The sequence below is a fragment of the Carassius carassius genome, chromosome 34 (assembly GCF_963082965.1).
Source record: "Carassius carassius chromosome 34, fCarCar2.1, whole genome shotgun sequence".
NCBI lineage: Eukaryota > Metazoa > Chordata > Actinopteri > Cypriniformes > Cyprinidae > Carassius > Carassius carassius.
Genome location: NC_081788.1, coordinates 15,668,701 through 15,693,087, shown reverse-complemented (window position 1 = coordinate 15,693,087; position 24,387 = coordinate 15,668,701). Strand labels below are relative to the sequence as shown.

The 24,387-nt window shown below is 39.0% G+C and overlaps 1 protein-coding gene across 2 annotated transcripts in view; it reads left to right on the top strand.

Annotated features, from left to right (window-relative positions):
* LOC132114490 (serine-rich coiled-coil domain-containing protein 1-like) overlaps positions 1–14,750 on the top strand; it is a 92,392-nt gene extending 77,642 nt beyond the window's left edge. Inside the window, exon 10 of one of the 2 annotated variants that reach the window (XM_059522631.1) lies at positions 13,221–14,750. In XM_059522631.1, the coding sequence (XP_059378614.1) occupies positions 13,221–13,715 (495 nt within the window). In that variant the 3' untranslated portion in view covers positions 13,716–14,750. The remainder of the gene's footprint in view (positions 1–13,220) is intronic. The other variant, XM_059522632.1, reaches the window with a different exon arrangement.
* Positions 14,751–24,387: the final 9,637 nt, after the last annotated feature.

The window sequence follows — 24,387 nt, the reverse complement described above, 5'->3', positions numbered from 1 at the left end:
ATTAACTGACGACAATGCATTGATGATGGGTTTTTTTGAGGATCGTAATTGAAAACCACTGCAATCGGCACATTCATCAAAAGTGAGATTTTAGGTTTGTTCATCTCTGAGAATAGGTTGGATTTAGAAATTAATTAGCACTCTATTATTTTTCTGGACTGCAGACTGCATTGAGACTAGAGCAAAGAAAAGCTCCATGGCTGAATCTCATATGCATGAGAGAGAGAGAGACAGACTGGGGCAGTCCAGTGCTTGAAGCGGACTATAATTGTGGCCAAATTTTGTGTCTCTGTGGGAACTCTGCTTGGCCTGTCCAGGCCATTGCAGTATGCTTTATCTGTAGGCACTCTGAACACTTTAGGCTGGAGAAAAAGATTTGCAGCATTTTCTGCTTTTCCTTCATGCTTGGCCTAGTTACCTTTGAGTTGGCTTAGATTATATTGTAAAAATGGTGCAGAGAGCTCAACTATAAATGTATTTAACTTTTAAATCAATTCAGATGTTTTTATTTGATTAATTTTTTTTTTTTTTTTACAGCAGATGTTCAGAATAATCAATTTTAATGACTTTTCTTGGTAACTTTAAATTATCATTATTTAAATAATTTAAATTAAATACATATCGATTTTTTTTTTTTTTTTTTTTTTTTTACTTTAAACTAATATTGAATTAAAGAGCAATTTTGCCAAAAGTCATAAGTTAATTAGAAATTAAATTAGTTAAGAATTGTTTTAGTAAATACATTTTTTATGTATTTTTTTTTTCCTGAGATGGCAAAGCTGGATTTTCAGCAGCCATTACTCCAGTTTTCAGTGTCAAGTTATACTTCTTAAATCACTCTAATATGATGATTTAATGCACAAGAAACACTTCTTATCATAAATGTTGAAAATAGTTGTCCTGTCTAATGTTTTTGTGGAAACATTTTTATTTATTATTCTTTTTATGAATAGAAAGGACGTCTTTTATACATGTACATATATACATAGACATATATGTATATGTGTGTGTGTGTGTGTGTGTGTGTGTGTGTGTGTTTAAGACATTTGTGACATTATAAATGTCTTTACTGTGAATTTGATTAATATAATGTATCCTTGCTGAATACAATATTTAATTTTACTTGTATATTACTGTGCCATAGAGTATGAGAATGTCAATCTCACATCACCTATATTTATATCAATAGAGAGTCAGAGTTACACTCTATTTAGGTTCTTTAATATCAGTGATGTTTGAGGTTCCATTTAAATTATGATGCTGCCTTAGAAGGCAGCTCCCTTTCTAGGCAGTGAGATTAATCACTAGATTTTGTAATTGAACCATGATATATCCCGTAAAAGACAAATCTAAAGTATTTAAAAGCAATTAAAGTATTGAGGGTCTATAACTAAGTAAAGCAAATACATTTATCCTGGAGATATCAGGGTAGTTATGTTAGATATGTGATAAGAAGCGATTAAGAAGCATCACAGAATATGCATGAGTAATATGGAAGATGGAAAATCAGATACTTGATCATCATTTAATGGCGTGTATGTTCACGGGAGATTATGTCAGGGGGATACACGTTGACAGATGTTTTATACCAGCACCATCTTACACTGTCTGCAATCACCGCATGCAAGGAGATCTCAACACTCATTGAAATGTAAATGTTTGTGCATCGTTCTCCAACTGTTCAGGGCATATATATTTTCATCTGAACTATATTAGATACACTCTTCCTCTAATTATAATTCAAGTAAAATAAATAAATAAAAACAAATAACAGAGATTTGGATTTATGTCTTCACGGAGAGTTGCTTATTAAGTTCACATTATAGACTTTTAAAGAAGGTAAATGAATGTGTGAAGTTTTATTGCATCAGTATTTTATTCATTGTCCTCAAGCACATCATTAGCACAGTATATCACTGCAAATCACTGCGTTTGTCGAAGTGGGCAAAGCTGCTGAGGAACTTATTTACTCCAGTCTGCTGCTTACTGTTGAAAATGAACAGGCAAGGGTGGATTATACAAGGTCCTGTGAGGGTCCAGAGCACAAGCTTCACTGGAGGCCATGTTTTAAATTAGTTTTAAATTGCTATTTTATTTTTTTTTGTAAGAATATTTCTCCCTGAAATATTCAGAATAGTCAATTATGTTGATTTGTCACTTACCGTTTTATTCTCAAACAATGTTTCCTTTTCAGTTAGTTCAGCCTTTAATTTGGACCCACACTATGCTGAACAATGGCCGATAATATATAGATTTTTGTTTTATAAAGCAAATTGTTGCATTTTTGATCACATCCTTCTTTAATGACCACATAATAAGTTTTTATTTAGCAACTATGAAAAATAAAATCACCATTTTGTTTTATTTATTTTTTTGTAGGGGGGCAGAGAGAGTTTTTGTAATCATACCTGTAAAAAAAATAAAAAATAATAATAATAATTATATATTTACAAATTGCCCTTATAACCGATTCAGCATGACATTTGGACCTCACTATGCTAAACAATGGCCTCTGATATTTAATATTTGAATGTTTTTTTTTTTAACAATGGATTCTTTTTATGCATTTATTTTTTGCCTTTTTAAGCACATTTTGACAATTTAAAGGGGTCTTATGATGCGACACAAAAAAAAAAAATGCGACATTTTACAAGTTTTTTTTTTTACTGAAATGTGTGTTGGCAGTGTGTGTGTGTGTGTGTGTGTGTACACAACCACCCTATAATGATAAAAATACACCCACCTCAAATCTTTACCCCTTTTTCAAATTGAGCTGATCTCAGATGCCCATCTATGTATCGTCACAAAAACAGGCCCCTCCCATGATAGTTTGATTGACATTAGCGTTTCAGCACAGATTGGACTGGCGTCTAACCCTAGACCCGCCCTGAGTGAGCTTGTCATCAGTCAACTACTGTTTCACCACCGGAGTCGATTGAAGTGTTCTGTTGTTGGATGTATTAATGAACATAGCAGTTGTGATTTACTCCCAACATCTGAGCCGCTGAAGACGCAGTTGATTACGTTTGTTTTTGAAGGGAATGCTCCCCCCATCTACATAAATTAGGGCTGTGAATCTTTGGCAAGGCAGCGATTCGATTCGATTACGATTCATAGGTTTTCGATTCGATTCAAGAACGATTTTTGCAAATTTAGAACGATTCAATTCGATTCACAATTAAGTTCGATTCGATTATAACGATTCGATTCTGCATTCTTTAAGTGCATTCACAGGATTATTTAAATGCTTCCACTAAATTCTTTGAATGCTTAGTCAGGGGGCAAATTACAGTAGCATTTATGGTTAGAGAACCATAGGTTAGAAAAAAAATAAAACATTTTGCCCATTGTTAAATGCTAGTTTAATGATGCGACATGGCATATGTAAAAATGTATGTAAGCCAAGTTTTAAAAAAAAGAGCTTAAAGAGTATTATGTATAAGCTAACATTTTGTCACACCAGGGGCGTAGCCATAATTTCAGAAGTGACAGAAATGTCAAATACAATCATTTTATGTATGTAGCCTATATAATAATAATAATAATAATAATAATTATTATAATTTTTTTTTTTACAAGGAATTATCTTCATTTTAATTACTTTTAATTAGCTGTAATAAGTCAAATACACTGCTGGACAATAATCAATCATTTGTAATCGATATTGTTTTCCTAATGGCAATTTTATGATTGTTTTATATACTAGGCTACATTTAATTAGCAATTATTAAAATTTTCTGCACAGAATAAGGTAGAAAATATACTTTATAGTTTCTGTACTGTAATAAATGTCAATTAGCACTGCATCATTCATAAATTGTTTGTGGGTTTTTTTTAGTTTCATCAGTTCATTCTGCTTTTTTTTCAGTTTAGCTGCAGATATAGCCTGGCACGTCTATGAGAGCGAGATCGCTTCTCTTTCAGTGTGAAAACGTCTTAATCTCTATTTAACTTTTCCTCTCCATCAGCGAATGATTCTGAGAGAAAACGTGCCAGATGTCTGTTTGCTAATGAAACAAACGGTACTTTCATGCATCTGATTATCAGATAAATCTCGCGCTCTTATTTCTAGGTCGTTGTTAATGCTGTGGTTAATTTTAAAAGTTTCCTTCGTATATTCGGTTCATCCGCATTGTTTAAAAACATTTATCATTCAATGGAACTGTGCGTATGATTTAGACACTTACATTTCTGCTCCGTCCATGCAATAAATACAGCTGTCGACGGCTCCGGTAACTCCGTCGGTAAGATGCAGAGAGCCATTGACAAACTACAGAAAAGTAAAACTACTTCACGTTAGCATTACTGGCCACGAGTCCTATAGATCACACCTCAGCTGCGTCAGAGACGAACGGAGCGCGAGCTCAATCCTGTGACAGTCTCAGTCGGTAAACAGTGGAGCGCGTGAAGGAGAGATAAGAGGCACGATTAACGAACACTCTTCAAGGTCTCCATTAATTCGTGCGTGTAGTAATTTAATGTGTATACATTTTGAAAGCATTGAATCGCTATAGAAATCGCGATTAATTCGATTCTTAGCATTTTGAATCGATTACTGTCCAAGATCGGGGATTCACGATTCAAAAATCATGTTTCAAGATCGATGCATATGAATCGACAGGTTTTGTAATCGATGCATCGAGAAAACGAGTGAATCGTTACACCCCTAACATAAATGCATCTATTTTCGTGCAAATTATTCATGATTCAGCTTCACCAACAGGAGAAGTGAGTGTAAGGTTTTTTTTTTACGAATCTTTGCAAATCGCCTTTCCTAATAATGTGCTAATTAGCACGTTTCACGATGAATGCGGCTAAAGTAAACCGTTCCTCAGAGAGCAGGAAGAGAGGGGCGGGGTCAGCATAGCTCATTAACATTTAAAGGGAAAATGTTACTAAAAAGAAAATAGCTGTTTTGGCAGGGTAAAAAAGATGTTTTTTACACTACCATTGAGTAATTTTAACCAAACAATGTTACAGATTTTTCATTAAGACCCGAAAGAATCATATCAACTTGTGGAAAATGGGCATCCTATGACCCGTTTAAGTCTGAATCCCTCTCTAATGATCAAATAAGGAGCAGTTGCATAGCAAATATGAAAAATAAAGATGCAGTTGCACAATATTACAAATAGACAAAATAAAGTTGCAGTTACTTTAGTGTACCATGACCAGTATAAGTCATCAAAGCTTAAACAGTGCATTAAGAAGGTGTTAACGGTTTAGTGGAGTGAAGAACATTTCTCATTTCTTCATTTATTTTAAATTCTGCCAAAATTTACCAGCACATATTCGAATGCCATTTGTCTATCTATCTCAATTTTACATCTGTAGTGGCTTGTTTCTGCACTTATCTAAGCTTGAAGCCCACTGGCAGTCAGAGGCCCCATCAGCCCAGTCCATAATCTGTCCTTGAGAACCAGCTGAGGGTCTCTGAGGGAGTGAGCGAAATGAAGGCAATCATTTGAAATTCGAAAAGAACTGCCTCCTTACATACAACATGATCAACTTTGCATATTGCCATCTTGGGAAATGAAGTTGTCGGCATGCTTCCAGGAACAATAGTCTTGTGACAGGAAGGGCATACGTGTGCTGCATTCCTCTAGTTAGATCCGTGGTCATCCCCCCACTCAGCGTGGCTAATTGATGCAGCATCCTTCTGACTGTTGCTTGACTCTGTGTGTGTGTGTGTGTGTGTGTGTGTGTGTGTGTGTGTGTGTGTGTGTGTGTGTGTGTGTGTGTGTGTGTGTGTTGTGTGTGTGTGTGTGTGTGTGTGTGTTCGTTCACATGTGTCCAGGCTCTGTCTGGCTCTGTGCCCAGAGATGAGAGTGCATATCCATCACTACTCTATTGTGAGTGGCCATGGCCAGCTGAGAGACCAGCTCTGCACCTCTCCCCCCCTCCCCCTCCAGCCATTGGACAGATTCAGGACACCCCAGGTTCATTAGTCACACCAAAGTAGGGCAGGTGCAGTGTGAGTTGCCTCTCCTGGATCTATCAGAGGCTCAGAGTTGAGGCGTGATGCACTCATACACCACAAGGACCACTTCTGTGTAGGCCAGGGTCTTTCCTGCTCTCCAGCTTAATGCAATGGGACCCCGATAGATAAGCATTGGGGTTCTTTTGCAGTGTGCTGTGAATATATCAGCTCTTAGATAATGAGGGCCAAAGCCCTCTCAATCTCATACAACAATTTACTGCAGCATTAATGAAAATAGCTAAAGCATAAATATTAATGAATAAGTCCTTTGCAATCTGCACATTCACAAATGCCTCGAGGTGCATAGTTGCAATGTTTTGCAGACAAATACAGAGAATTAAAATGCAGAACAGGAAAATCCGATAAGAATAAATTGTCTTTGTTTTTAACGTGGAGTGTCTTCAATGAGACAAGCCACCCACACACTTCCACATTTAAAAAAAACTCTCTTGCTTTACACTGAAAAGTCCGGTGTGAATCTCTAGGTTGACAGAGATTCATTTCAATTTTTTTTCTTTGTAAATTTAGAATTATTCAACCTGATGTGTTTGACCTGATTGTGTGTGTGTGAGTAGCTGGCGGCAGGGGTCCTTACTGTAGAGCCTTCAAGGTGAGTTAGATATGAGATGGGCGTACACAGGGCCAGCCTTCCCTTTACTCACAGTCATCTGACAGTGAGTGACATCTGACAGCTCTGCTCAGGAGAGCCGCGAAGGACAAAGTGTTTTTTGCTTTCCTATATCGAGCTGATCATAGAGCATTTGGCACTATACAAAAGCTTGATGATTTGGCATTATTGGAACATATTTATTGGCAGTAAAAAAATATAATATATATATGGCCAGATTTTGTCTGAAACACAAGTCAGTATTAACTCTTCATATTGTTTGTTCATATTTAAAACATCAACACTATTGCATGTGTTATATTGCTTAATGGAAACTTTATATCAGCTCAGATATTTTTTTATGAAAATAATAAAAAAAAAATGTTCCAACTAATTTGGCTGGTTGTTTTGAGTTGTTTGAGCTCATTGAGTACCATAATGATAACTAAAACTGCTCAATGAAATCTGAAAACTTTTCGAAAATGTTCCCCCCATTGCAGCTGAAGAGGAAGGAGAGCTTCCTTCAGAATTGCCACAGGAAAAGTAAACAACACCAGAGAGTCTGAGTTTAGGGGTGGATTTTAAAGATGCATTTTCGTCCAGTCAGTGTAGGCTTTGTGATGGCCCTAAGGCCCTTAAAGAGAGAAAGAGCGAATGAGTGTGTGTCTGACTTTGGATGCAGGATGTACTGGTATAAGAAAAGAGGTGCTGTGAAGTAGGCAAGCCCTCCAGCAGTCTGTGTTGATAAGAGCCACAAGGAAATGGAGTGGGTCAGACGACAGTTTTCACAGGTGTTTTATGGGAGAAAAACTCAAGCCCACACTCCAGTAATGCTCCCCATTAAAGCCCCTTTCACACTGAAAGTTGGTCCTAGAAAATTGCCGGATTGCCTTCTGTTTGAATGCAAACATGTCCCAGGATTGATTACGTGATCGATCCTGGGTTGGGGACCTAGTAACATTGCTGGGTTCAGTCCCGGAACAAGCTCTGTGTGAACAAAAGCCAGAACCAATGCCGTAAAGGGTGTGTCGTAGTTTTACTGAAAGTTAACGTGCCTAGCATTTGTGACTTGTATATTACACGTCACATCCTGATGTCACGTGTCATTACGGGGCCTTTACGGGTTGTGTGTGAATGCACGCACAGATTCCGGGAAATCACTGGCAGTGTGAATGAACCAAAATCAGACAATCCGGTAACTATTGCTGGGACACATTACCCATGTATTATCTGGAATATCAGTGTGAAAGGGGCTCAATAAGCTTTTATTCAATTCTGTATCCAAACATTCAACTCATCCAAAAAAGAGATGGTACTGAGAACATTTATCTTTTTTCGTGAAATATTCAGACTTCAATTGCCTAATTAAATTTTTTTACAGTTGCCTGCTTTGGCAAACTTGAAGAACTTCCACTTTATGATGTTGTGAAACTTTCAATTTAGCAGTATCATACCAGCAAGCGGTTGTATTTAATACCTCAATACACTTTGATATTCAATACTTAGTATGAATGTTATTTGCTCATATTTGGGTAAAATTCTGAAGGAAAGGTTTGGCTTGGAATTTGAGAGTGAATTTGAACTGAATTGGGCTAATGGAATTTGAATTGGAATGACATCAAAAGGAATGGACTGAAGACAGAGAATCAGTGTCTGTCCACTTTTCAGTAGCCTTTGTTCCAGATATGTCCATTTAAAACAAAACTTTTTTAAAAGATTATAAGCCATAAGCTAAACCAACCAGCTATGAGGTGAGTCACAACACTACAAACATGGATTTGAAACAAAAGTATTTGTAAATCTGTGGAAACACAAAGCTGCAAGTAATAGCTTTATATGGTAAAGAACAACAATCTGATGAAGCAGTGCAAAATAAAAATGACATGAATGGATTAATATATATCTATTGATTTAAACATGTTGATATAATTGCAAAATATGCATTTAAATAGTTTGAGGTCGACAGAGGGAGACCAGCATCATTTGCATTGCCTCAAGCTAGTGGGTAGGTGTAAAGATTTTAGGTACAATTGGCTTGTTTCGATTCTCTGATTGGTCATATTCCTTTGCAGAAAGATGCTGTAGTGAAGTTGAAATGACTTAAAAGCATATACCATTAATTAACTACCTATAATTATAAGTTATCATTAAAAAATTTATTCCCTATGAAAAAATGAATGGGATTTTTACTTCAGGAACCTAACAGTTGCGCACCATTGTAATTCAAAGAAAGTCATCACAGCCAATGCATTCTCAGAAATAAAGTGTTCTTCCGCCCTGTCCATGATGAAATATATAAACAAAATACACAATTTTACAAATGGCATTTGAACTTTAAGTTTTGAAAAGTGAGAGTGAAATCATTTAAGGCATTCTCAGTTCAGTCAAACTCTGTGTTTGATGTGTGTGAATTTGAAACTTATATACAGTTCTGTAAACATGAAGTCTTTACTGAATCATTTGCATTTCATATCAAATTGGTCAATTAGTTGGTATACTCCACTCTGCTTCCACTCTCTGTGAATGGGAATGAGGTAAACAGTGAAATGTCCCAGTGTTATTGGACTAGACATCTGCACTTTTGAAATACTGTTCAAAAATGACTGGTCCACTGCAGAACAGGTCCTCACGTTGATTTTATCTCGAGTCCTTATTATTACCAAATTATGCATAATGCCTGGTTGCTTATGGACTACTCGGCTCAGAAAGCCTTACAAAAAGCGTTCATTTTGTCCATCGCTTTCGGGGTCTGCAAATCTGCGAATGTTTTGTTGTGAAGAAGCTGGTAGAAGCTGGTTAAGTAGAACCAACTGAAGCATAAGGCGCTGGTAGGTTTCTTCCATTGCTTTGTGTGGTTTGTCATGTTGATTCAAAGTCAGCCCATGACAATTTAGTTGTGTGACACATGTTGTTGTGGAAAGCCACACACACCGCCATACTTCATGGAGCTGACGGTCCTTAAACAGGCAGCTGCGGCTTTCTGACGACACCCAGGCAGCTGCACCAATCTCATCAGCTTTTGAAGACTTCTGCTACCTTATCTGATAGAAACTCAATTTATTGATTTGTTTTGTCTCTTTCTTCTCTTCATCTCTTTCGCTCTCACTTGGATCTTTTTCCCCACATCTCAATATCTGTTTCCCGTTATTGTTTATCCAGGTCCTGTGCTGTCAGAGAGAACAAGACAAGGACTGTAAAGAATCTTATCTTCCCTAAAGCTGACAGTTGTTGGAGGGGCTCAATAGGGAGGAAAGCCTTTGAAGTTTATTCAGTTACTCCACACATCAAATTCAGCCTCCATCATGCCTCATCATCTACAGTAGGAACAAGGCTTGTACGAAACTCGGTGAACGGAGCGCCCGCCCACCCCCCTCTCACACGCCTGCTCTAACGTTCTCTTTCAACTATTCTTATTTCTCCTTCACATCTTTACTGTTTTTTTTCATCTATTTTGTTTTTATATTTCTTTTTTTTCACCTGTTAAATATCAAACAGTCTTTCTCAATTGATCACTGTTTCAGCACACATAAACGTGCGTTCTCTTTCTGTAGCTGACATTTGTTTCTCTTAACCGCCCGCAGAGGAGCAGTGCTGTACGGATTGGTCAGGGCGCTGTGCTAATTGTCTGCTGAACGATTAGCCGGTTAGTGAGTTCAACTAGGTTATCTAGAATTTCTTGTTTTATTTGATTTTGGCAAGGGGTGAGGAACTTTTCAGAGGGATTTTTTGCGTGCTGTGAGCACCTTTCAAAAACACTTATATTACAAATCTGTCAAATAGTTTTCATCATACATACTAAAAAATGTTTCTAAATCACCAAATCAGCATATTAGAATTATTTTGGAAGGATCATGTGACACTGAAATCTAAAGTAATGGCTGCTGAAAATTCAAATATTATCACATTCAGGAAAAAAAGTACATTTTAAAATATTTTAAAATAGACAACAATAACAATTTAATGATATTTCAATATATACTGTTTTTACAAAGTAGATGCAGCCTTGGTGAGCCAAGACTTTTTTTTCCGGGTTTTTAATGTTTTTTTTTTTTTTTTTTTATCAAATGTTACCGACCCCAAACTTGAATGTAAGTGTACACAGGCAGATGGACGTTTATGGACGTTGTGTGTCTAATATCAATAAAGAACGTTGGAAGGCAATATATTAACACTATTACTTTTCACTTTAACACTCTTTAATACAAACAGCAAAGCACAACTAGATCTGGTAGACAGCTCCGCTGACTTTAATAACTAATTTGTTTTAAATTATGAAAATGTCTTTATTGTACATCCGTACAGAGCTCATATGTCAAAGCATGGCACGAGGAGCTGAGACAGTGTGGCAGTTGTGGGAGCCCATGAGCCCATTAAAAGTATTCAGAGGCGGTTTGTAATCAGCCGCTGGCGAGGAGGACAGCCATTTATCTTTAAGCACCCTCAGACTGTGGCACTTCATCCTCTCTCGCTTTCTCTCTCCCTTTCTGAAAGCCACTCTTCATCATCTTAACTTAGGTTCAGACGGATGGAGTTTCAGGAAGTGCAGACAAACAACATGCTTCTCTGCCCCTCTTTGGCTTAATATAGAGCCTAGCATCTGAGAGACGGCGATTGTTTACCCTCACTTTGTTGTTGTCTGATTGAGAGTGATTGCAAAGGTGTGTTTCAGTATGTTTAATGTGAGTTTTATTTGGAAAGATGAATAGATGAGCATGCTCTTCTTAATACGGGGTCGCCAAACAAAAAGTTGAAACTCTTCTGTTCCTTTTTTTATCATGTTTATTTGAGAAAAGCTCTGTAAACCAAGATATTCATATTGTCTATTCATTTTACATGATTCCAGAGAGGGAAAAAACAACAACACCAAAGAAATACATTCTTGTCTTTCGAGACTTTTGACGAGAAGTGCCGCAGAATTGTTTTCCCTACCCAAACATATTACTTTTTCGGGGAATTTAAAAGTGAGCTGTGTTTGCTTGAGTGGATTTTTTATGTAATACATAACTAGATATCTGTACGTTGCTCTCAGTTATCAGTCCAGTGCTATACATAATACACTAGGATTACTGTCCATTGCCTGCGGCTTAGACAGTGTGCCTCTTTGCAACAGTTGCTCGTTGCACACGCGTGCGTGAGCGTGTATGTGTGTGTTTGTAGGTGTGCAGAAGTGTGGAAAATGAGTAGGCTGAATCCTGCTACTTCCAGCCTGCTGCATAATCAGCCGGAGGGCTTTTAACAGAAGCATGCCATTAGCACAGGACCAGCTTCTTCACAAGCTAATAAAGCCCCAAATGGATTAGGACCGTTAAATCAGTCTGATTTAATCTGGTCGCTGTTTTTCCACTGGATGACTCTAGTGTTGTGTGTGTGTGCGTGTGCGTGTGTGCGTGCATTTCTGGCTTTTTTCCAGTGCAGGTACAAAACTTTTCCTTCTCTCTGTCACCATTTGATGTATTTATGTTTGCTAGCACCTGAATTTGTGCTGTGAATGGTGCAGCGCATGTACTTGAGAGGACAGAGACATTGTAAATCCAAGCTGCAGTCCCCAAACACCCGCTGCTTAGCATGATATCTGTAGAGGCCCTAAGTTGTGTATGTGTTTTATTGAACATGTAAAAGATATAAAACATGTCAACCAGTGAACATGGAAAATGTCCTATTTGTTATATAATTCTGTCGTCTTAACAGTACAGAGCTTGTAGTTTGAGTGTTGCTATAAAAAACAGTTTGAACCAGATATTGGGTTTGGTTGTGCTGTGGTTGAACTAGACGTGCAGAATGGTTTGTTTATGAGTTTATGAAAGTATGAAATACATTTCACACAATAAATGATAAAATAAGTTTAGCACACATGAAAGGCATGTCTCCTTTCTCACCTGCATTGGCACACTTTAAAAAATGTAGGGTTGTTTCAACCCAGCTTTGGGTTAAATGTGGACAATCCCAGCTGTTGGGTTAAATTTTTTATTAAAAATTCTAACCCAAAAGTTGGGTTAGTCCATATTTGACCCAAAGTTGGGTTAAAACAACCCTGCATTTTTTTTTCTTTTTTTTTTTTTTTTTAGAGTGCATGTTGATTTTTCTCAACTCCTCACATGGATTCTTCCCCATAAAGTACAAATTCAATTACAGCCTCTATTTTAAATTCAATTTCACGTCACAGCTGAAGTTTCCCACATTAGCCACATCACACTTAATTAGGTTTCCTCACTTTGTGAAATGCCGATTAGCATCAAGTATTACTTTCTGGCTGCCAGCTCAGTCTGAGTTACACGTTGAGTTACAGCATGAATCGAGCAGTCACTCTTTAGTTTGCAGATTATTTCTTTTACATGCACAATATTTCCCCTGCACTCATTCAGCATTCTGAGTAATATAGGGCCGGTTATGTAAGGAGGAGGCAGTGTTGTGTGCAAAATGAACAGGTGGCTCAAGCTCCTAAGCACAGATTTGTCTTATGCCACCTCCCCACAATGTGTGCCTTTGGCCTCCTCTTTCTGAAAAAGGCAAAATTCCAGTTGGTCTGGAAACAATTAGAAAAGGTTCTAGACTGCCAACGAATCTTTGTCACAATGTCAGCGATTTAAGTGGCTTACTTTTTTTCTCTCTTTCCCATCTTTTGTTGTTCGACAGGCAGTCTATCCAAGTCGACCCACAGGCCAAAACAGCAACATTCCCAGCAGCAGCCTCACAAGGGAGCGAAGGCCGACACGAACGTCTGCTGCAGACCAGCACAGTCAGCCTTGTGAAGAGAGGGCTTGCAGCAATGGCGGAGGAGGATTGCGGGAGCCGCTACGGAGAGCCAAAGGTGGGCAGTCCATGTCTGAGTTACCCGGGACCCGGAAGACAGAGCACCCGGGGCCATCTCAGATCCCTCGGGCCGTGGCCGGCAGCAGCATGAGCCTCCCCAGCAAAGACAGTCCCTCACGCAGCCTGTCTTCAGACAGTGAACGGGGGCCACGGAGCGAGCGAGGCCCTATTCCCAGGCTTCAGTCCTCCTTTACTGGCCGTCTGGGTCAACCGCCCCGTGGGCCTCTGTCTTTACACATGTGCAGCCGAAAGAACATCTTCCTACAGCACTCGCTCCATACAGCCGAACTGCAGGCTCTTGCTCAGCAGGACGGTTGAAACACACACACACACACACACACACACACACACACACACACACACACACTCACACATGTACATAACGGAAACTGACACATGCCTCAGATGGATGTGACCTCTTGGTGCAGTTCCTCAGTGACCGCAAGTACCTTCATACCCACTTTTCCTCTCAAACCTCAAATGAACTTTAACCACACACTGAGACTCATCTTATCTTTTGTGGAGTTAAAGTAATCATCTATATTCCAATCCGTCGTCTGCACTACTTAAGCTTTTTTGAAGAAATGATATATGCTGCTCTGACAAGTACTTTAAATCGACGGTACATTTAGGTGAGAGATTCGCTCGCAACACTATCACATTGTACAGCTCTGCTGAAATGCTGGAGATGATATCAACATTTTCTGTTGCATTATATTATTAAAAGAAATCCAGGGTCCAACATTAATACTTACCGAGACTCAAATTCAAGTAAAAAATTGGTTTTGGCAAGTTAATTGAACAATTTGGTAACCCAGTAACTCCATTATGAACTATAACATAGCGCTGTAAGCGATCAATTAAATTTCTTTCTTAAGAACAGTTTCTCCAGATCTCCATTTGGTGACAAATTACAGTTCAAATGTTTGGAATTTTTTTTATGTATCTTGAAAGAAGTTGGTTACGCTCACCAAGGCTGCATTTATTTAAGATTGTGATAAACCGTAATATCTTTTAATATTATTGTAATTTAAAATAGCTTCAATATATCTTAAATATAATTTATTGCTGTGATGGAAAACCTAATGTTTAGCAGCAATTATTCTAGGTTTCAGTGTCACATGATCCTTCAGAAATCTTTATAATATACCGATTTGCTGCTGTAGTAACATTTCTTCTTTTTCAAGGTTTAAATCTGTTGTGCTGCTTAATATTTTTTTGGAAACTTTTTTTTTTCAGGATTGTTTTATGAATTTATTTGAAATAGAAATCCTTTGTAATATTGTTAATATGTGCACTGTCACTTTTGAATAAATCAACTGAATGCATCCTGCAAAAAAAAAACAACAACAACAACAACATACTGTCCCCAAACGTTTGAACGGTATATTTGATTGATGTAGAAATGTTACTCATATTAAGCCACCATTATCAAAATATTGTTACAATCATTGTAGAAAATGTGAAAAACCGGCACATGTGATTGAGAAAAAAAAGGCATAAAAATACAGCTTCATGGCGAGTACCAAAACTTTTTGGCCGGTTTCTCATTTCGCCCACCCTACTGGTGTGCCAAAACCCTGTAGAACCTTTATTAAAGTTTTCAAAACCTTTTTAACTCCAAGCCTTTGCCTAGACTCCTATTTATTGACTTGCTTATTAGGTTGAGCTCAATTAGTAGTGATGTTTATGATAGTAGGTCATACAAATAATAGCACATTGTTTTGCACTTGGAAACGTGACACTGAAGAATCATGCATATATTGCAAAATCAATCCTCAATCAAAGAGAGAGGGCACTGAAACTTGTGCTGCCAGTGAGAATTGCCCACGTGTTATCAGACCCTTTTTAGGGAGTTTAACACTCATTAGCCTCTTCTAATTACAAGCTATGCTTTCTCTTTTTTTTCATGTTGCTTTCGCTGCAAACAAAAATAAAATATTTTTTCACTCTGAATCTAAGCTAAAATAGCTTTGACAGCTCTTGTGGAAGGACTCGGTGAGAGCCTCGAGGCTTAAACATTTAGACATCAAGAAAGAAATGCCCTTCATTAATCAGTAGAACCCTCTTTGCAAAAGTAGAACCCTCTTTGTAAAAAAAATTACATTTGACAGACGAGACTTTGAATTTTCATTAAAAAAATATTGTAATTAAACATGTTGGTGACTTCAGCTGCCTCGTACAGTGCAGACTCTTAAGACAGACGGTTGAAATGAGGAATGGCCTCGTTTGGCAGCGAGAATGCTTGGGAGAACATTGGTGTAAAGTTGGGACAGTGCTGACCCGGCTTTGCAGATCAGGAGCTCAAGCAAGGACGCATAGAGGAGAAGGAAACCCTGAAGAAATGCAGTCCCATCTATCCAGCAGGTCTGCTCCCTAAGGTCCAGTGCTCCAATTTCAGCAATCTGTTGGGAGAACCATCGCTTTCTCTCTCTCTTTCTCCTTCTCCCTCCCAGACCTACTTCCAGCTTTCGGTGTGATCAGGTCCGGGAGAAAAAGGCTTTAGTACATGCTCCAATACTGACATTTCACTCCCTTAACTGGATCGTGTTTGTTTTCAAATTTTTCCAAAAAAAAAAAAAAAAAAAAAATTAAATATAAGCTAAAATTGGCTTTGATATGTACAGTAAATTAAATGATTGGGAATTGATTATTAGGGTTGGGCATCCAAAAAAAAATAAAAAATCTGCTTAATTCATCCAAACGCAAGGCAAACAGTTAAGTTTGAACCCTGCTTATGATATTTCAGAATGACCTCAAGAGAGCAGACTGCTGTTTTTCAGCCAATTTGAGACAATTCAGCCCTGGATAACTGCAGTCAGCAATACGGTTTAAATTCTGAGTGGGTGCCAGTTTGTGACTGGTGAATGTTAAATGTGTGTTCCCAGAGGCAGGAACTGTCCTTGTTCCTTCCTGAGACTCCCTTGTGTCTTTGACACATGTCTTTAAACCACACGTTTGAGCAATGATGCCTGAAGAACGGACTTTTAAACAGACTTCAATATGCAGGATCATGTGTAGAATCCGTGCAAGAGTGGAAACTCATGGATCTCAAGTGACTCAATCATTAACATGACTATATGTGGCGTCACATGTCTGAATTCAGAATTCTTTATCGTTGAATAGTTATTTATTTGGCCTTATTTATTATGTAATGTTATATAATGACTAACAGCTTTTATTTGTTTGTCTGGACTCTTTGTATCAATGCATATAAAGTTGTCTTTGTGGCAGATGCTGTTGCTATGCCGAAATCATCTCTTACATTATTTTGTATGAACAAGGTTTGCATAAAAATGTTACTTTTAAGAGATTTAAACCCTAATGAGATCTGAAATAACCTTTATCTGTATCTTTTTTTCTCACTGATGGTTTTTATTATGATGTTCTGATTTTCACCAAATGTAATATATTCACTTATTAAACACCAATATTTAAAATAAGAAATTAGTTTTGATACATGTAAGCCCTAGTTTTTTGTTATTAATAGGATATTTTCCACATTTAAGCTTTCCATTAACTGTTTTGCCAGCACTGCTCCATCAGTACACCTGCTTGATGTTTGACATCATTTTAACATATGAGGTATACAGTGTAAGCAAAATTACTGCTACAATCATCATCTTTGAAAACTAGGCAGGAAAATGCTATTGCTTTGATGGCCTGCAGTGGTATAAATTGAGCCTTTTCTCTGGCCTGCCCTTGCTTCTCGGTGAAAAGATGAAATGAATGTCTTCCTACTCGAAAAATCCTATGGAAATTGCTTATTGTGTTTCCTTTAGTGTATTGCATCAGAATGTAAAGCTCGAAAGCCAGTGCGAACTTCACAAGGTCCCTATCTAAATCACTCTCTTTCTCTGATTTCTGTTCAGGCTTCACAGTCCACTTCAAATGTTCAGGTTTCACAGCACATATCGCTGCTACTCTTAGTCATCCAAAACAAGTTATCTCCAGCTAAAAGAAGGGCGGATGTAGACCCTCATCTTCTGGGCAAAAGTAATTGCACTGCTCCGCAGGGAGGAAAACCGGTACCGTAGAACTCTGGGAATGACAAGTGTTTGTTGTCTTGATGTGGCAGTGGGCTGACTTTGATGCACAGAGGTGTATTTTCCTGTCGTCGCTCATCTGTGTCTTCATAAATTTGATGTGGTTATGTATGACATCTCCGTGAGAAATTCTCAAGAATCTTCTCCAAAATTGTTTGTTTCAAGATTTGTAACAACTTAGTCCTTGTTGTTGTGTTTTTTTTTTTTTTTTTATTCAAACTTGTCAGTTTGTCACTGATGCTGAAACATCCAACATTCATTGTGTGGACAAGAGCGACCTACATTCCTCACAATTTCTCCTTTTGTATTCCACAGAAGAAAGAACATCATTCGGATTGGGAACGACCAGATGCTTTTTCTGATATCACTGATCTTGTCTATGTCCAAAACGCTTGGGGCCTGTGGCCTGCCAATGAGAGTACCCATGCTGAGTTGATCCCCCCCCCAAACTCACAGAAGGTCGTAGTGGGCCAGCAACTGTGACTGCTGCCCGCTGCACCCCGCTGGCATGCCCATCTCCCTATGGTGCCCGGAGCAATGCCCTCTTCTCTCACCCTGCCCAGACACGCTGGCATGCTGAGCCTTTCTTGAAAGCAAGAAGAGACAAGCTTGCCAGCTTACTTTTCCCACAGGGTGTTGCTTTCTCTCCAACAACTGTGGAATGAAACAAGCAGTGGGAGATGAGTGAGAGCAGCCCACACAGCTCCTGGGTGGTAAAGGCAGTGCCGTTTCTTTCCACGGTATGTTGCCATGGTTGGCGAGCAGCTTTTCAATCATTATTAGCATCATTTACTATGACACATTATTTGGCTTGTTGATCAAACGACGTCTTTCTTTCCTTTTCTCAGTAACCTCTGCTGATCTACAATCCCTAAATCGCTCCGTGTTCCTCTCTGCACAAACTCATCCAAAACAAATGTAGGGTGCCGGTAATGACAGATAAATGTGGTTATTATTCCTTTCCTTCCCGGATGAGGCAAAGAGAGCAACCAGAGCTTCTTGTTATCGTCAGCTTCTTCCTCTAACAGGAATTCAGTGATTTTCATGGGGGTACGGAGTGTAATATTGACTTGCTTTGATAGCATGCTTCTTAAATTGGAAATGACCCAGGGATATAAGAAATAATCAGACATGTAGCACCGGCACAGTCATGTGTTCCCTGTTCCGTCATGGGAGGACAGCGGGGACTTGGGGCTCATTTGCTCTCAGCGATTATCAGCAGGTTTCTCGTTGTGAGCAAGAGAGTCAAATGACTCTTGTTCTCTCTATCTGTCTTTCACTCCCTACCCGATGTGCAGCTGCTGTTTTTTTTTTTTTTTCCCCATTTGCCCCCATTAATTTACTTTGTGTTTATCAATTTTGTGGTCCAGGGCCTTGTCAGGCTGAGATGCTAAAGCATTCTCATATCAGATAACAGCACAGGCGAAGCATATTGAGCGGTGATTTCAATAACTAGAAAGTATGATCGTACTTATGCATAGTGATGCATGTTGGGATACATTTATGAGTTGTTTTCCCACCCGTGGTGCCACATTCATTTGCATCTTTCATCAGCACCATGCTTCAGCTGTGAATTTGCCTTTCTTGGTTTTGCTCACAATGAGGACTGCAGCACAAACCAGTGTCTGCAGCAACACCAACACAGTGAGTCGGCAACCTCCTTAACACCTGCAAAGCTGTATTACATATTACCCAAAACTTCAGAGCTGCAGGGCACTGTGGTGTTGTTGTGAGAAATTCATGTCAATGGATCAATTTAGGCAATTTTACTATATTTCTGACTAAAATGGCAGCAAATTTTAGTCAGTGAAAATAACTTTTAGTTTAATATTAAAGTTTAATATTAATAATATCTAATATTATGTTTATTTCGTGTATCTACCTTCTTGATCTCATGTATAGGATGCATACTGGGTCAGTTAATTAACCAGCAAGCAATGCCCCTCATTTCATCATGTCCGTTCACTGTTCAGCTCATGCAGCTCAAGTGGTGCAATTCCTGACATGACTGACTATATATACACACACACACACACACATTGTTAGTACAGTCTTTATTTTTTTGTTTTTTTTTGCCATTTTCATCAGCCAATTTCTGCAGCACAGTGGCTCTCAGGTGCCATGCGGTTGCACTAGTTTCCAGAGAGACTTTAATGACATAGAGCACCTGTGCATTTCGGTGATAGTGATGACCCGTGGACTCTAATGTTTGCTTGTAATCTGCATCGCTGTGATATTACACAGCAAATGGCATCATGCTGGTGCCCACCTGCTTCAATTAAGTCCCTACTGCTAATCATTTCCCAGAGAGGTCCCTCTGCCTCTTTTCCTAAACTTGTTTCCTTTAGGAGCCTTGCAAACAAAACTCTCTCACCCTCTCTTCCAGCCTCATGGCAGCAGAGAACTTCCAGGAGTTTGGTGAATCTGTCCTCTTTCTTCTTTGCCACACTCACAGTACCAGAGGCCTTCTGGAAGCCTGGAGACTCCAAATGCTTTCTTCCTATTTCAGGCCTCTTTCTCTCTTTCTTGCTCTGCTGTCTCACTGCAATCCTCTGTGGACATTTTGGACATTCAAATGGCTCTTATCAACTCTCGAGTACTCAGCATTTCTATCCATCCACCCCCAGACAGTTCACTTCATTTCAACTCACATTTTTTCTGTGTTTTCAGGGTCATTCAGCCAGAAAATTAATTATTCAGCCTCCCTTTATCACCTGAATGAAAAGGAGAGGGGTTAAGGCCTGCATTGATACTATAGTCTCACTCCAGCAACCCTAGAGACCTTTTTGGTAACGCAGCATTAGACCTCACCTCCTGCAATGGCCCATTACCACAGAATCGCTGTATCGCTTACTGTCTTTATCTTGTTGAAGAGCCAAAATAAATTATCATTCCATTTGCGTCTTTATCCCTCAAAAAGTGCTGCAAATTCGGGATACGTGAATGTGTGACCTAATTTCTCCAAGTATTCTGTCACCCTGCTGAAGGGGAGGGTAAAATGGTTAGACGTTGAGAGACAGTGCGACAAGACACAATTCACAAACAAATTTGGAGAAAACAGCTCAGCAAAAACACCTGCCTCGGCTCCAAGATCACAGGATCACATTGATGGATTTATACATTCAGGGGAGGAATAGTCAATTATTCTCACGGGTGAAATGGAAATTGGACGTTGTAACTTTCCCTCCCGCATCTGTGACATGAAAGGAAATAGCCATCTTTTACTTGTTGCTAGTTTGATAGTGTAGTTTCTTCTGGGTTTTCAGAGTCTCGCCAGCTCGATTATGCCAGGATTCTGCAACAGACGTGCGAGATTAGTTGCTTCTTCTGCACTTGAGTCTGAGTCTAACTCCAGGCAGCTCGCACAAGGACCGGAGACATCCATGTGCAAGGTGTTCCATTAATCATACAACACAAACTCCACTGAAGGGCAGTGCCAAGGAGGTCGATTGTGTCTGTTGGCCTCCTTTTGCCCGAAGGTTGGCAGACCCCATGGGGGAGATGAGTTCGTCTCAAAGGGGGCACGTTGTGTCCTCAGCCCTTAAACACACTTTTTTAGTGCCCTTAAAATATAAAAGCCAACTCTGTGACAGGAAAATTTTGGTTTGATAAATGGTGGGAAGAGTAAATATCAGAGCTTAGATTGATTATGCACTTGAGGAGACTAAAACCAGTGCTGTTGTTTCCACTGAAACAAATGTCTTTGGTCTTGTGTTAGAGGCCATAACTTATTATCGGCTTGCGCAGATTATTTTCTTGACCTGAGGATGTGTGCCCGCTCAGTGCTCATGTGGGGTGGGGGAAGAATAGACAGACACCAAAGCTGCCATGGCATTGTGTGATTGGGGTCTTTCTCTCTTGTTCTCTGAGGACAGAGAGTAATTGATCTAAAGAGTGTGGTCCTGGTGCGGCAACTGTAAATAACCTGAAACTCATCTTTATTCAGACCTCTCCACCTATGTATTGACCCAAGCACTGCACAAAATCGAGCACTGCAACACTGTCCATTTATGGACATACACAGTCCCTGTATGAGCAGACTTGTCAATATTTTAGTAATGACATTATAATCTAAAATGTTACCTCTCTTCTTGTGGGGGAAGTCAATTATGAGGGAGTTTGCTTGAACGGCATGCTTTAATGTTTAGAGCAATCTTTTTTTTTTCTCCAATCAACAATCAAAACATTGCATCCTGAAAGTCTCATTACTTTCCTATTCCTCAGCAAATCTTCAGTTACTTCAAAGCCTTATTTTATAGAAAGTCAAATGTCAGGCAGCTCAAATAGAAGGGAGCCCTCTGCTGTTTGTCAAGAGGTACTGCTTTGCCACCTATGGGTTTTCTCTTGCACATGAGACGGCCACAGTTAGTCAGCTATACAATTCAATGTCCGTTATCACTTTTAAAAATGGATATATGATTCAGAAAATGCAAGTCATGGCCAAAGGATTGACTTTTAATGTGCTACACCATCTAAACTGACTTCCTGGAATTCAGCACCATCATAAAATGAACAGCTCCCTGAGTCGTGTGTAGCAGATCAGCACTCTCTTTCAGCAGCCCTCCCCTCGTCCAGCTGTGAGTGAATAGACTCTTATTTATAGACCACAGCTACTTTATGATTTCTTTTGAAACACTTGTCATCGTAGTCCAGCAGAGACCAGGCTCTAGCTTGCAGGTTTTGTCAATGGAATCACATTTTCTGGAGGGAGTGAATATCAGAAAATTGATCCACCAAGTTTTATGCCCAGGCAACAAATTACACATAACAGCCACAAATCACAAAGCTGTTTCGCTCCATTTATGAGCAGTTAATGCCATTTAGTAATGGGAGCAAATTTCAGCCAAGTGTGCAAAAAATAAAAATAAATAAAGTTGCAATTGTGTGTTTTATTTCTTGGCCTATATTTGAGCCAGTGATCAGCTATTAACCGGCCCGACGGCTCGCAGGGTTTCACTCACAGGTGGTGCTATAAATAATGCATGGACTGTAACATATAGAAGTTGAAGTGCTCTCTCTTCATTCTGACACAGTGGCTTTTAAAACTGATTTTTATGCAGTCTGTCAAACTTGAAGGTCTCAACTTAATGTTACAATAATCTGTTTCTAAATTAGTATTCATAGTGTGTGCTAACCAGCTCTGTCTGGGTTTCAGTTCAAATATTAATATCTGTTACACTTATTATGAATGGCAAAGTAAATCTACTGACTTAAAAACTTTAGCTTTTGTAATAGCTATTGCCACAAAGCAAGTGTTTAAATTTACTATCATATTAAATAATCTCAGAAATGTATACAGTTCTCTCTTTATTCGCACGCACTGTCGTACTGTATACATCTGTTTCGGAAGTCCCCCTAGCTTTGCGATATTTTCGAGTTAAAAGGTGTTTTATTATTAATGAAACTTTGGAAACTTATCTTTGGAAAGTCTCTTCTCTTACGCACAAATCTAAAAATGAACCCTCTGATGCCAGAAGACCTATAAATATTTTGGTGAGGATATCAGGACAGCTGCTGTTGCCAGAACAAGCTCCATAACATCTTCAAAAGTGCCCCACATCTGACTTTCAACCCCAATTTTGCTCAGTCAATCTCAGGCCATGACATTGTGAGCAGATAACCCCGTGCCTATTCTGTTTGCTTGCTTATACATAATTCATTTTCAGAAAACACTGTTGGTGAGCTATGAATGGCTGCGTGTTCTGTGTTTTAGAAATGAGCCCAGGTGGAAAGTCTAAAAGAATGGAAATGTTTTTTTTTTTTTTTTTTGCATTAAAGAAGAGTTGATGGAGTGCTGCATTTGTTTTCAGTGGGGGTGACAATGTAGCCTTCGTGTGACCATTTTTATTCCCCTGCGTGGCTTATCAATATTTATACATGTCTGGAGCTAAAAGAAGAGAGGATGGGGAGTCAAATGTGAATCGAAACCCATCTAGTAGAATCCCACATGCCTTTACATGCATCACTAATAGACAGCATTGGTGGCTTAGTATGAATTAAGTAAATGGTGTATCAAGTGGCTGACTGCTTGTATCTGTTGTGCAGTTTTAGACTGAAGCGTTGCTATTATTGACCTCTGTACTGTTCTTCTGGGATACATTGATATTCTGTTCCTCCCATTTTGGCACGTCTGATCCAATCTCTGTGTTTAATGAGCCATTGCTCTCGCTCTCTGAATTTGATCTAAGCATACAGACAACGGCTTTGTGTTCCTGACTCCCATAATCCTTTGGGTTCCCTGGGTCACACTAAAATCAACAATGTCACTGAATGGTTAACAGGTCATTCGAGTCAAACTACACAAAGTTATCATTTTTTAGGTCACAAGTTGTGACGGAATGACAAAATGTCATACCTTGCCCGATAAAACAATCTTTTAAGATTTTGTTTTTGCATTAGGCAGCATTGTTTGTCGACTGAGTGTGAGCTATGCTTTATCTTCAGGACTGCAAGCTCATGGAAGTCTCTTTGAGGTAGAAAAGTAGGCACATCACCTGAAGATCATGGATAAACAAACTAGAGGATTTAATGTGGTGAGTACAAGTACAAATTGAACTCTGAACTACCTTGTTTTATCTTGCGAAGTGGAGACGGCCCATGACACAGTGCTACAAATTATCCCAGTGGAGCAGGAAGCGTTTGGTCGATATGGAGGGTAGCCTTTATACTTCTTTGCTCAATGAGCAGTGCAAATCCAGTTTGTGACTGTCATCAGGGGTGATTCTAGGATTTCAGCCTTTGGGGGGCCCAACCATGTATCCAAATATGAGCTGCTCATATGTGGCTCAGAGGAATAAGAGTGAGAGGTTGTAAATTTGAATCTTGCTTGACTAAGAATGTTGAATGTAACAAATGTTTTAAGTACTGGCAAGGACAGGATTTCATAGAGAAACTTCAGCCACTGTTTTCAACACGCATGAAAAGATCATGAAGGGTTCAACTAA